At 46.1% G+C, this 12758-nt stretch overlaps 1 protein-coding gene across 18 annotated transcripts in view; it reads right to left on the bottom strand.

The window, feature by feature from the left end:
- EIF4G3 (eukaryotic translation initiation factor 4 gamma 3) overlaps positions 1-12758 on the bottom strand; it is a 148708-nt gene that overhangs the window by 25307 nt on the left and 110643 nt on the right. For 13 of the 18 annotated variants that reach the window (XM_042794455.1, XM_042794458.1, XM_042794460.1 and 10 more), the window contains 6 exons: positions 12324-12412; positions 10217-10466; positions 7427-7584; positions 6137-6262; positions 4895-5005; positions 871-1041 (listed from right to left, as the gene is read on the bottom strand). In XM_042794455.1, the coding sequence (XP_042650389.1) occupies positions 871-1041; positions 4895-5005; positions 6137-6262; positions 7427-7584; positions 10217-10466; positions 12324-12412 (905 nt within the window). The remainder of the gene's footprint in view (positions 1-870; positions 1042-4894; positions 5006-6136; positions 6263-7426; positions 7585-10216; positions 10467-12323; positions 12413-12758) is intronic. The other 5 variants (XM_042794463.1, XM_042794473.1, XM_042794475.1 and 2 more) reach the window with 1 other exon arrangement.

Genomic DNA, 12758 nt, shown 5'->3' with positions numbered 1-12758 from the left:
ACTCAGCGACTGGCTACCAAAGACCGAGGCTGCAGGGTGGGATTTTTGGAAATCTGCAGGGCAGGATTTTTGGAAATGCCCAAGTGCTTTTTTCAAGCGTGACAGAGGCACAAAGCCCTTGCTGTCCCCCAACTGCAATATTCTTCTTGATATCAATTTAGCCATGAGACATAAATTAAAAGGGAGTGGCCTCCTCCCTCAACCAGAGGTAACCAACTTCTCCTATATTTACTTTAAAGCACCTTCTTTTTCCCATCCAGAATGATAACTGGGTCAACACCACTGCCATTAGCCCTGAGAACAGAATTCCAGTGTCCTTCAAAACTATCCCAACTTATCCTACATATTACAAGTTTGACCGCCAGGCAAATACCTCCACCCAGAGTGGCTGCCCCAAGGAGGAGAGGAGGGGAGAAAGACACAGAGACAGTTTCAGAAACGGCACCGTTGGGCTGGGCTGGACAAACTGACAGAGGAACCTCAGTCTTGCTGAGGTTCAGGGCAGAAACAGAGTCTAAAAGGGGATGAAAAGCAAGTTCTGTGCTGGAAGTTTGAGGTTGTTTGCTTTAGAATGGAGACAGAAATATTCTAGTAAAATAGCAATAGAAAAACAATCCTGGAAGAGAGGTAGTAGGTTGTCTGGTGTTCCCTATTTGGACTCGCTTAATATACAGGATTGCCATTTAAATTCCAGGTCAAGAATAAACAAATGAAAAAAAAAAAAAAGAAAAAAACCCAACAAAACAATCAAGGTAGGGGAAAGCTGTGATTCAAACTGGAATTCGTTGCTTTTTTTTTACTCTCTTACACAACAGCAAATGTGAAATACCATCTTCCTCCTGTTACAGAAGCACTTGTTAATGCTCTCACCTGAGTTTTGACATTTTCTGGGTCCTCGGTTTGATTTTCTCTCTTCAGGCTTGGCTTCCAGGCATTCTCTGCCTTCTTCAGGTGGACATCCTCCTTCACACACACAGTGATGATCTTCCTGGGCTCTCTCCTCTGGCCTGGCTGAGATCTCCTCGGTCCAACATTCAACAACTAGGACAAAAACATTCCTTGTTATATCCCCTTTTAAACTCACATCTTGTTAAAACACTCCAGGGCGCACGCCAACACCCACTGATGGCAACGCCGACAATCAGCAACTCCTCCCAGGGCTCTGAGGTCTCCCTCCGACCCAACACACCGCTCCGGGTTGGTCAGAGGGAACACGAAGACACCAAACACGCTCCTCTCGGGCAGCTTTTCCCGCAACAGATATGGGATGACCACCGCCTACGCACGTCAGTGGTGCTCCAGATGCTGCTTACGCGCTGCAGAACTGAAGCCAACGGACCAAAATGGCCTCTTGAAAGCCAGACACTGCACAACTGAGACATCATAGCAAAGGTGTATTTAAGGACTAACTAGGTCCTTACAGGTGTATTTCAAACGTGCCAACCCAAGCAATTAGCTAATGATAAATTATCATTTAGCAGCTCTGCCAAAAACATTTAAGTTTCACTCGAGATTGCTTCAGACAGCCATTTTGAGACAGGAATTATATGAAACACACTGAATGGAGCATCAGTGCAGCTTCTGCACTGTAGAAATATGGATCCTAACAGACATGGGTCAAACGCTTTGCAGTTGCGTAGAAGAAAAGGAAACACAGTACTCTGAAACAGCATCAAGAGCCTCTGCAATCCTGTATAACATGACGCTCCTTCTGGTCAAATCGGGTATGAAAACTGCCAAAACTGGGGAGTTTTTAATCAGTCGTACAAGTGACAGGGCACAAGTCACCCCCAAACTCCTCCTTCATCATCTGGGAGCTTCTGATTAAGGACTAAACGTATCAAATGTTGTTGGGAGGTTATTCTTCCCCTGTGCTCTTTAGTATTACTGAACTCATTTATTAGAAACGTCCAACCTCAATGTAAAAATCAGCACAGCAACAAAACTCCATTATCAAACCCTGTTACTTTCCACAGAAGTAATTAATCTCTTCAGTGGGCAGTAGGAAACCTCCACGCGAAAGATGGGCCATGTAAAACATTTCTTTGTTCAATAAAGGGATTCAACAAGCATCAGAGAGGCAAAACCATCCCAGTTACCCGAGCAGCTTCACTGAGTACAGGAGGAAAGCGCTCTTAGCTGGTGCCTCTTATATACCAGCCCCAAACCTGTTTTTGCACGATTAAAAACCAAAATCCTCCTTAAAGGCAGGAGCTTGTATCTGCAATTTGAACTGCTGGGCTTTGATGATATAAACGTGTGCCGCTGCTGAAAGCAAACGGACGTGACCACCGCTGCTGCTGGGGGTATCATTTGGGCTTCACTGGGGGGAGACGGCAACAGCGTAAGATGTTGTCCAAGCCAACGACCTCGTGCCGTGACGTGCTTCGCCCGCCGAGGCGATGCGTGGCAGAGGGCTACGCGGTGCAGCCTGTTAGCCAAGGCCACCAGTCAGGTCCCACTGGCGCGCACGGAAATAACCCGTCAGATCGTTCAGATTTTTTGGGGCGCAAGCTGTAACTGTAACGCAACCGTGTGAGTCAATCGCTCCCGAGGAATCAACAGTGGAAGGAGACAGCAGGAACGGGGAGCCTTCACGATGCTTTAGTATGTTAGACACCTTCCTCAAACAGCTACCGGTCCCTCCCTACCCGCCCTCTCTGCTCCCACCCAGAGCCTTGATTGACACTAGTGTGACACAGCCACGGCTGCTTCCCAGCCCTGTGTTGAGACATCCACCTCTGTTTTTGTGCAATTTCACACAATATTGCTGCCCAGGTTCTAACTCCACTGCAAACATACGGCCATGGAAAGAAGAAACTTCCCTCCAGCTGAAAAACCAGACAACACTGCAACAGAAAACCAACTGGTTTCAGCCACGCGCTCTAGACCTCATCACACACCTCCTTGCCCCCCAGAAAGCTTGGTAACCAGAGCCGGACTGGCAGCACGCCTTGAAAAGCAAAACGTTTGGGCTCATTTTCCCCAAGGAACATGGGCAAAGCCAGCGAGAGGTAACCCGCGGCCACCCCGTCGCTCTCTGCTCTGGTCTGAAGGACTTTCCGCCCGCAGCCGGGCTGTGGGGCGCCAGGACAGGGCTGCAGAGGCACGGCGCCTCCTCGGGTACGGGTCCACACAAAGCCGAAGCTTTGGCTCTGAGAGCGAACACGCCTCCCCGAAGGAGGTGACAATTCCCCTTGCAGAACTGACGGACGCAAGGAGTACCTGTGCATCTCCTGAATATCAGCATGTTACAGCTCACAGTCACCTCAAACCCTCTGAGACCAGACCTTTAAGTGCATTAACAGAACAAAGACTTCCCGTGCAATTGTATTTTTTTTTTTCAGTTTCTGTGAATAAATTTGGTCCAAACCGTTCGATTAGGTTTTAAAAGCGGTGACACAGAAGCCTCTTTTGAACGTGTAATAAAATAATATATGGGTCAAGCTTCTAACAGAAAAAAATCTGGGTTGTTCTGGTTCCAAATATACAAAGCGGCGAGTCAAAGAGGTGCTTGAGCTCATGCCCGGCCCCCTTTGTGTAACCCAGTCCAAGTAAATAACAGTGGTTCTGCAGCACCTGCAATTACACCGCTACAGCTTGCACTGAAATAATATTTTCCGCCCAAGGCGCGGAGAAGTGCTTACCAGATGTTACAACATTAATCTGAAGTACCTGTCTTCTGGATGAAGAGGGGGGGAAAAAAGGAAAGCAGAAAGAAACAGGGACAAGCTTCCTGCAGAAGAGCAAAAAACTCACAGCAACCCAGCGTGACCCGGCGCTCTCCCTCACGGTTTGCTTCCACTCTCAGGACCCAAGTCACGGCAATGTTTTCAAAAACATCAGAGAAGTTAAAGAACCGCTTCTCCCTCCTCAAATTCAGAAGGTGAAATTGAGGTGAGATGCCAGAAGCAGTTCTGCCTTCCAGGGAAGCGCAAGACTCGAAGTTTCACCACCTCTCAGGAAGGATAAAAGCGGACGTGTCCCACCTCTGTGCACGGGCACGGACCCGTCCTCTCCAACCCTATTTCTCTGTGCTTGCACCTCATTACCTGCTGCACTCACCTAACTTCTTGTCTACATCAAAAAGCATTTATTAGCTGTAATTTGTTCCTGCAATAATCACACCCCTTGTGTTGCTCGATGCGACATTTGTTAGTTCTAAAAACAGTCATACAACACGTTTAAGCGAAAAGAAGGAAATGAAGACAAAAGCCAAGGAAGCAAAACAAAAGGTTCTCAACGTGCCGGAAGCTTGTTAGCGCTGAGCTGCTCGGCGTTATTTCGAGGGCAAGGGAGAGGCAGTGGGGTTTAATGGCTTATGGGCATGGCCTGTGCAGAGGTGGAATGATCGAGTGGACAGACAGCGTACACGCAGGTTTTTGCCATGCTTCACGAGAAGATAACGTCTGATTTTGCTCGGGGCTGAAAACCCTCTCATCCTAAAACCGCCAAACGTCACAGGGCAGCAGGGCTCCTTAAATAACGTTACCGTCCAACCCTCCTCGAAAAAAAAAAACCGCAAAGGCAGGCTCTGCTCTGTAAAGGCGCAAATGTAAGATGTATGTTATGTGCTGAATGCTCCAAATGAACGGGGTAAGCGGGACTTACCTTTTCTCCCCCTTTCCACAGGTCTGCAAAGTGCAGACCCCTCGCGGATCCCGCTCAGGCCAACGTCCCAGCATGCCCTCAGCTGGTGATGTCCCACCCACCACTGAAGACTGCCTAGAGGGGTACAATGCAAGTCTTGTTTCGTTTTTTTTTTAAACAATGTTGCACCTTTTTGTAAAGTTTTCTGCCAGTCGTTCTTTTATCAACAGTGGGCGTCAGGGAAAAAGACAACTCTACAAAAAGGTGCAAAGGCTTGGGGGGGAGAGGGGGGGATTTGGCTTACCCCTATCGGCAGGTTCCTCAATGGTGGGTGAGGCGAGACCAAGAGAGGGCATGCTGGGGAACCGCACCGAGCCAGGGAAGGCAATCCAGGGTTGCTCTGCACTTTGCAGGCCTGCGGAAAGAGAAAGAGCGACAGGGACGTTACCAAGAGGCCGAGAGGCTCGGGACATTCGGCGCACGAAAGGAGAGAAGGCGTCGGAGTACAACCTGCCAAGTCCTAAATATAGGAAGCGATGTCGACCTCAAACAGCATCGAGGTTTCGGGACGGGGTGGTGCTCCGACAGAAACCGTGGCACCGAAGCTACTCCAAGACACGGAGGCGCGCCCCGGAACCGAGGCACCGGCCACGAGACCGCTCCCAAACCAGAAATACTACATCAACCCGAAATCGCCAGGTTTGACTCCGAGCCTCCTGGAAACCTGCACACTTGGAAGTCAAGGTTATTCAGTGAACTCTTCTGGAACCGGCAGTTTCGAAAGATAAATGACGGCTATCTCATTAGATACATCTGGATCGATGCACTGGATGGATCTTAATAGATAGATGAAAAATCAACGATTGCACCTAATGGAGGCAGCCTCCATCCTCCAGCTGCAGGTGACTGGGTGGCACCGCGCTGGGGGGCACCTGCACCCCAAGAAAAAGAGACGGCAAAGGCGAGAAGGAAGATTTCAGAGAGGGATTTCAGAGTTTGGGCAAAGCCAGACACAGAGAAAGAAAGAGAAAGTGAAAGAAAAGCAGAGCAAAAGGCAGGAAAACAAGGAATGCAGTGACCAAAGCAAAGCAACATGTGGAAACAGAGAGAAACCACAAACATACGCAGGCACTGTGTGTATTTTCTGTTTGTTTGCTTGTTAGTAGAACCTATTTGCTCTATTGGCATGTTTGATAAAACAGACTCCTGTGATGACACACGTTGACGCCGGGTTGTTGTACGAGGAACGTGCGTTTGCACACGTGTGACTGCCAGGTCTCAGGCGTGGAAACATGTTTCCACACCTCCTGGCACAGGGAAGAGGAGAAGGAGATCAAATCCATTTCAGACCAATATGGACCAGTTAAAAATATCTGCAATGTTTTTCTAATTTGCCTAAATTTTGACTGCCAAGAAAACATCACCCTTGCATTAATCCTGACAAAACCAAAACCACTGGAGCATTGGAAGAGGCCCAAAAGCGCGAGGATGGACTTCACTCGATGTTAAGGCCAGCTTTTAAATTAGCAAGTTGGGGTAAACTCACACTTCCAGATACGTTTCTTCCACCGGAGGTTTGCCTCCCAAAATCAGCAAAGGCTGGTGTGAAGTCTGGTCCTCGAGGCAGTATCCGAGGGTCCAGAGTTCTCAGTGGCAATTTTGGCTGATTGACCTGCATCGTGGAGCAGAACAAACAAACAGGATCTGTTTAGCGGGTGCTGCAGCTACCAAAGTTCATGCAGGTCTAGAGACAATCTCTGCTAAACCGCAATATCCATATTGGATACCCAAAGTAATGCTGTCAACAAACTATGCAAGTTTTATGCATCCATGCTTACACTAAAAACACGTAATTAATTTAAAATACATCTTCCACGAGTGACTATTGAGGAAATAGGTGGAGCTCAGAAACATCACACGGCTGAGCGTGACTTCTGAAAGCAACACGGGCCCATCTTCTGCAAAATGAATGCGATAGTCTTGGTTCAGGATCACAAAACTGCCACCTCTCCTCAAACAAATATCTTTTGTGTTAAGAAGACAGATGGCCAACTGAGCAAAGGAAGCTCAAAAGCAGACAAAGCAGTGAAAAGCAATCATGGAAAACTAGTAGGTGGATTAAATCATTTTGGGAACAAAGCTGCGTTTTACAATTTGTCTGGGTATGAAAGTCAGAGTGGCAATGTTTCTGCACATGAGGATCACCTGTATCCTGATCTGTGCTTGAATCTTAAGAGTGAGCCTGTAGTGGTTACATCAAAAAAATCAATGAACTACATAGTTCTAACTGAGACGAGAATGAGGTCTTGGTGTCAGCACTTCAGAAATAACAAGTATTTCAATAAGCGCAGACATACAGCAGAGAAAAATCACATCTGTAATAAGGCTGGATAGAAATCACAAAACTTCTTGAGAGTCAAGGTTTTAAATATCTTTTATTAGATCGGCTCATAAATAGTGACACAACTGTTTCAGACCAAAAAAAAGTTTGCCCAAAAGCTTGCCTATACTTTCTAACCACAGAAGTGATCTAATAAAAGACACTGCCTCTCTCTTTGGTCTTACTTTGCTTACTTCCTTAGGTCTCCATGGCTGTATCATTTTAAATGCTAATAACAAACCGGTATAACTTAATCCAGATAAAGAACATTAAAAGTGATTCCATTTTTAAATAATCTGTGCACATTGATGAGGCATCAACGCCTCAACCTGAAGAGTTTTTTTGTGATGTGACAGCCACATATTTCCCCTTCCTGACACAAGTCTGCATCAAAACGGGCGAGGAACGAAGCATGCATTAGGGATCTTTATTTGTATTAAAAAAACCTGCACGCACCTGTTTAATGGGCTCTCCTCTCACCTTGTCGAGAACCACATCGCTTATGGGAGGCAGCCCCTCCGGCTTTTGGATACAGGCAGGCATGAACTGGAAATCCAGTAGGAACTCCCTGTCATACTGCTTCTTCCCCTCCGGGTCCAGGGGCTTCCACTGCTCTATAAGGAGAAAAGGTGCTTGAGATTCAAAGGTAACAAAACCCTCCGCTCTCAGAGACGTGTTTCTGGTAGATCCAAAGGGAAGAGATCACTACATCTACCTGGGAAACTGATTTTATTTTCATTTTGAAGGCAGCAAGGAGAGGAATACACAACGCATTAAAGGAACACAAATAAAGGAGAGCAAATAGCCAACTCCAGCAGCGACCACACATGGAACTAATCACTAATTCCAGTTTTAATCCACATCACCTCGTTTTAACTCTGACTTTCACTCCCTTGTGTGATACGACAAAACGGGGAAACCTGCCAGTTTCTGGGTGAAAAGGCAGAAGTTAAAGCAGCTGCTTTTGTGTAAAAGGGAGCGATAAATGCAGAGCTGAGAGGAGAGCACTGCGCAGAACAAAAATAACCTTTGAAAATGTGAAAACACAGAGTCTAACAACCCATGCTGGAGATAAGGGTGGGAATCAAAAGAAAATGCACAACCGCAAGCCACGCTCTAAAGATTACAACTCTTCACCCATTTTTTCAGAGGCCTTTCTGGGCAGGAGCACTGTGGTGCAGAGGACCTTGTCAGATGCAAATCAAAATATAAACCTACAGCCATTACAGCACAAGGAAAATTAGCATCTGGTAGCCTAGAGACAGGATTTTCTCTGCTGGCCGCAGAGTTTGTTTGAAGTTAGAAAAGAAAACATGGACTTGCTCAGCAGCCAGGTTGACTAGTCAGGCCCCTAAGTGGGCGGCATGTTTTTATCTGAAGGAAAACATCTGTACAAGATGCTGCCTTTGTATTTCACTTGTGCCAAATGGCACTGCTTTTCATTTATCCAGCTGTCCAGGTCCGCTGTTAAGATATTCTGTTATTTCTTTATTTCAGACCCTGATCACTGCCTTTAGGTCTCTGGGTTCTCACCATCCTCATCCCTGCAGAGGCCACAAACAGGAACTTATTTCAGGTGATGGGTTTTAATAACTGGGAACGAAAATACACAAAAGTAGTTACAATTTTTAGCTTTGTCCAGTTTTACTTCTACAGAGCTTCAGGGTGATGGGGTGCAGAAAATGGTTTGGCGGGCGAGCTGTGTCCCAGCCAGAATTCCCAGCCAGCTGCCTATCCAGTGTGCCACACCACCCCCCATTTATCATGGAAAAGTACTGACGGCAACAAGAAAGTTTATATGTACAGTTTCCTTCCCTTGGAAGGATCTTAACAAGCTGCTTTAACGTGAAAAGCAGCTGGGCAGCGTCACAGGCAGGCTTTCTGGATCCCCAGTGAGGGGAAAGACTGGGATATAACACACAAATCCTCCTATGGTCGACGAAAAGGCAAAAAAAATTCCCCTTTTTATGAGGAACAGAGCTGAAATTGAGTATTATTGCACCGAGTGGCCAGGTCTGCTTTGCAGCAGGCATGTCTGATGTGTGCTGCGTTCTGAGGGATCGATCCAACCCCTCCAGCCGAGCGGAAGGACGTCCAGACCCGACTGGGATCATGTTCTGACTGCATCGAGTGTTTTGGAGAGACAGCTGATGAATTATGGATTAATTTCAAGATGTGCTTAACTAATGAACTGGTAAGCTATCGTAAGTGTATTCTAAACTATCAAGAGGCCTCTGTGTTTTCTCGTAACGATACAATAGCACCAAATTAATAAAAGAAAAGCAACTCAGGTCTTTGTCAGAACAAAGCAGCGCTAAAATAACAACTGCAGTGTAATCACTGTGTGCCCCTTCCCAATACCTCGTCTGGGCTTTCATGGTTCTTCCTTATTTTGTTTTATACTCTTTAATTTCTGAGCTCTTAAGAAAATGACTGATTTATTTTGGGGGAGCTTCACCTGAATAAGAAATGGCTTAAAAATTGGTAGCAACTGAGAAGTAAGTTGGTCTCAGGGTCCCTCTTAATGAAGTGAATTAATAGAGGTTCAGGTCTACAAATTAAATATCTCAATAAATAACAAAAAAACCCTGCGGGTAGACTATATCCAGTGTTAACCAGCAACGAAAGGACCGCATCCTGTGAGCCCACACTTAACTTATTTTATCAAAAGAACCGCATGCTTGCAGTTCAATAGCAGAGCCTGGGTTGAAAACCACATACTGTTTTCTTTTCTTTTCCTTACTCTTCTAGAAATCTGAAGATCTATGCAACTGTTTAGTCAGGAAATTAAATCTATATAAACACACATACTTGTATTTAGGACCCAATCAGAACTTTCAAATCTCTCATTTAAGATGTATGTCCGCTTATAAGGAATTTCTTGGATCGTTCTCAGATGTCGATCACAGGGAAACCAATTTGCCGCTATTTCCCCTGTGCTGCAGGCAACATCCACATGTGCAATAAATTCAAGGAATCAGGGATCGTCTCTTCTCTTCCCTTCCTCTTCTCTTCATTACCACCAGCAAGAGAAAAACATTTTTTCTCTCCTCCCCTAGAAGCTCTCTCTACGCCTGTTGGTTCGGAGATCCCAGCAGAGCTGGACACGGTGCAACGCCGTACCCGCTTCCAGCCCCACTGGAAACATCTTTCCTTCCGCGGGGAGGATGCACGGGGTGTTAGCAGCCCTTAAGGGAGGGAAGCAGAAACCCACGTGAGCATGCAAGAGTCTCAAACAGGATTTACCTGGTTTATACTGGTACACTGGCTGTTCACTGGAACCCTCTGTGAAGCCTGAGTTTGCATCGGTTCCTTCTCCCTCCGAAACACTCTCGGCACCATTCCGGACAGGTTCTGCTTCCTGCTCTCCGTTTTCTTCCACAGATTTCACTTTTTTAAGCTCGGAGGGGTCTCTCTCCAGTTGAAACCCATGGCTCATTTTCTCCTGTTCAGATTCAAGTACTTTGTCACCTGAAAGTTCCTCTTCTACTTTAGGCTGAAGCACAGATGGAAACACAGAGGTTACGTTAAAAACACCCTGACAAAATGCAAAGCACGCAGAACGGCTCTTCGTTTATTCATACAGCGTTTTTGCACGTCGCAGGAATACATGTGCATCTGAAACAGGGATATGGAACAACACACAGAACAACCGGATGGCTTATCGGTTCACTCCTGGAGATAACCCACTGACAATTAACAGTGCAACTGGAAAGACTTAGTGTTGCCCATGAAATCCCCAGGAGCTACTGGGATCGGGTGGAAGGAACTGTTAAGCCCTGCAGCGTGACAGCCAGGAGCAACCCCAGCCTGGAAAGACAACCTCGCTTTTCTCCTCTCCTGCAGCTCACGCCGTGCTCGTTTTGGGGAGATCCTTCCTTTAAATGTAGGCTGCTAATTGCAGCAGATCCCAGTAAAGGAGGTAATGTGACATATAGCCACAATTTCAGCATCTCTGTTTCAGGAAAAAAGCATTAATAGTATCCCTGGCTGTTAATTTTAGAGCTCTCCAAGGACACAGCCTCATTCTGCATTCAGACAGAGGAGGCATTAGGAACGCGCTTCTCCTGGGAGAACCCCCAACTCATCCAAGCATTAAACAAAGGAAAGACTTCATCGAGGATGCTCTGGAGGAGGCTCTCGATCCTTTTGCCTCCCTGCCTGAGGGCACTGCATCCTAAAATGCTTTTTGGAGATTTTTCAAGGAAATACTCGGAAAAGTTAGCATCAGTGAAATTGCCGAGTGGTCCAGGAGACAAGACTCCTCCAATAAATGACCAAGCACACAGAGTATAAACTTGCTGGTGCAGCCCAGCGACATCCTTCGCTCTCTGGCTTGAAAACAAGCACAGGGTTGCTTTTAATTTCCTTGGATTCCCCCATCATCAGCTTTTCCGTTGTGCACAGACCAGCTGTCACAGCACGATACCTTGCACGTGAGCATTTTAAGCATCTATTCCCCAGAAACAGAGAGGAAAGCGCTTACGTACCATTCATAACACGTAAATGAGCCTATCTGCTGCAAACACTTGCTTATACAAAGGATGAAGTACAGTCCACCAGACTCAAGATTTACTCTGCAACAACATGGTTTTAGAGCGGAAAGGTTCAACGATGTTTGTGGTAAGAGAAAGTTGTGGAGGAAATTATTATTCCTGTCTGTGGAGCAGATGAATAACAACTCAAGAAAAATTTGGAGTGAAGCAGCAATGCTTCTCTGTGTCACATCTGGCCAACATCAGTTTTTATATATGCACAGGGCAGTCTGAACTTTTACATTTTTACTTTCTTACTCCTTCTGTGATCTACTCTAACCACAATTTTACCTAGGATACTAAACAAATAGGTTCCTCCTGCAATACCCCTACCAGAGCGGCAGTAAGGGAGATTTTCTTTACTCGTCTACTTACTGTCAAAGTGGTTTTGCCTGAAAACCTCAATGTTTTGCTTTCCCGGTTTCTCCATCAGGTGGACACCCCGAAAACTAACCTTCGTCCGTGACATCACAATGACATCACTTGCCAGATGTCACCAGAGTGACCTGGGACCCAAACGGGGCCGTGCTAAGGGATTTCAACCCACTTTTATCTCATCCTCCACTGGAAGGACAGCTGTTACACGTTCCTAAATGTTGGAAGCTGTTAAATTAGGCAGGAAGGAAGAAAACTCTTAAAGGGATTCAACAGGGAACAGACTAAAATGCTGGAGAATAACATACTTCTCCCCAGTCCCCCCAAGAAGTCTGCCCTGGATCCTTGTGGGACAACTAGGAAGCAATGTGTCTAAAATACAGTTTAAAGAGAGCAGGAGCATCATTAAATTTGGATAAAGCAAGGCTATGGTTCCCTCTTACCTCTGTTTCTGCCTCTAACACCTCCTCAGTGGCTTGGGTCCGGTCTTTTGGTTTCTTCCACGTCTTTGGTGCAGTTACAGCTGTTTGGGCTGCAATATAAGTGTACATCTATTACAAGACTAAATTATATGGAGCAAATCTGGCCGTGGGTGATGCGCTTCCCTCTCGCAGGCTGGTTTTACATACAGGAAAATGAAGCAGTCGCAGCCTCGCGGAAGATTCAGCACTTTTTGTTTCAATGCAGTAATAACACGATCATTAGTGTGACATTAAAACACAGTAATTGTTTTACAAGTTGCTCATTCAAGCTTGAAATGGTACTTGTGATAGCAAGGAGTTTATTACCGATAGTATAAGGATCATGCAAGGCAAAAGAAAACCTTCAGAAATTGAATTTTTTGGAAAGATCAAGTATTGGCTAGGAGTGAAGGTTGT

The sequence above is a fragment of the Tyto alba genome, unplaced genomic scaffold (genome assembly GCF_018691265.1).
Source record: "Tyto alba isolate M040663 unplaced genomic scaffold, T.alba_DEE_v4.0 Super-Scaffold_20000042, whole genome shotgun sequence".
NCBI classification, from domain to species: domain Eukaryota; kingdom Metazoa; phylum Chordata; class Aves; order Strigiformes; family Tytonidae; genus Tyto; species Tyto alba.
The sequence above is the reverse complement of the archived record's forward strand: the minus strand, read 5'-3'. Positions and strand labels throughout refer to the sequence as shown.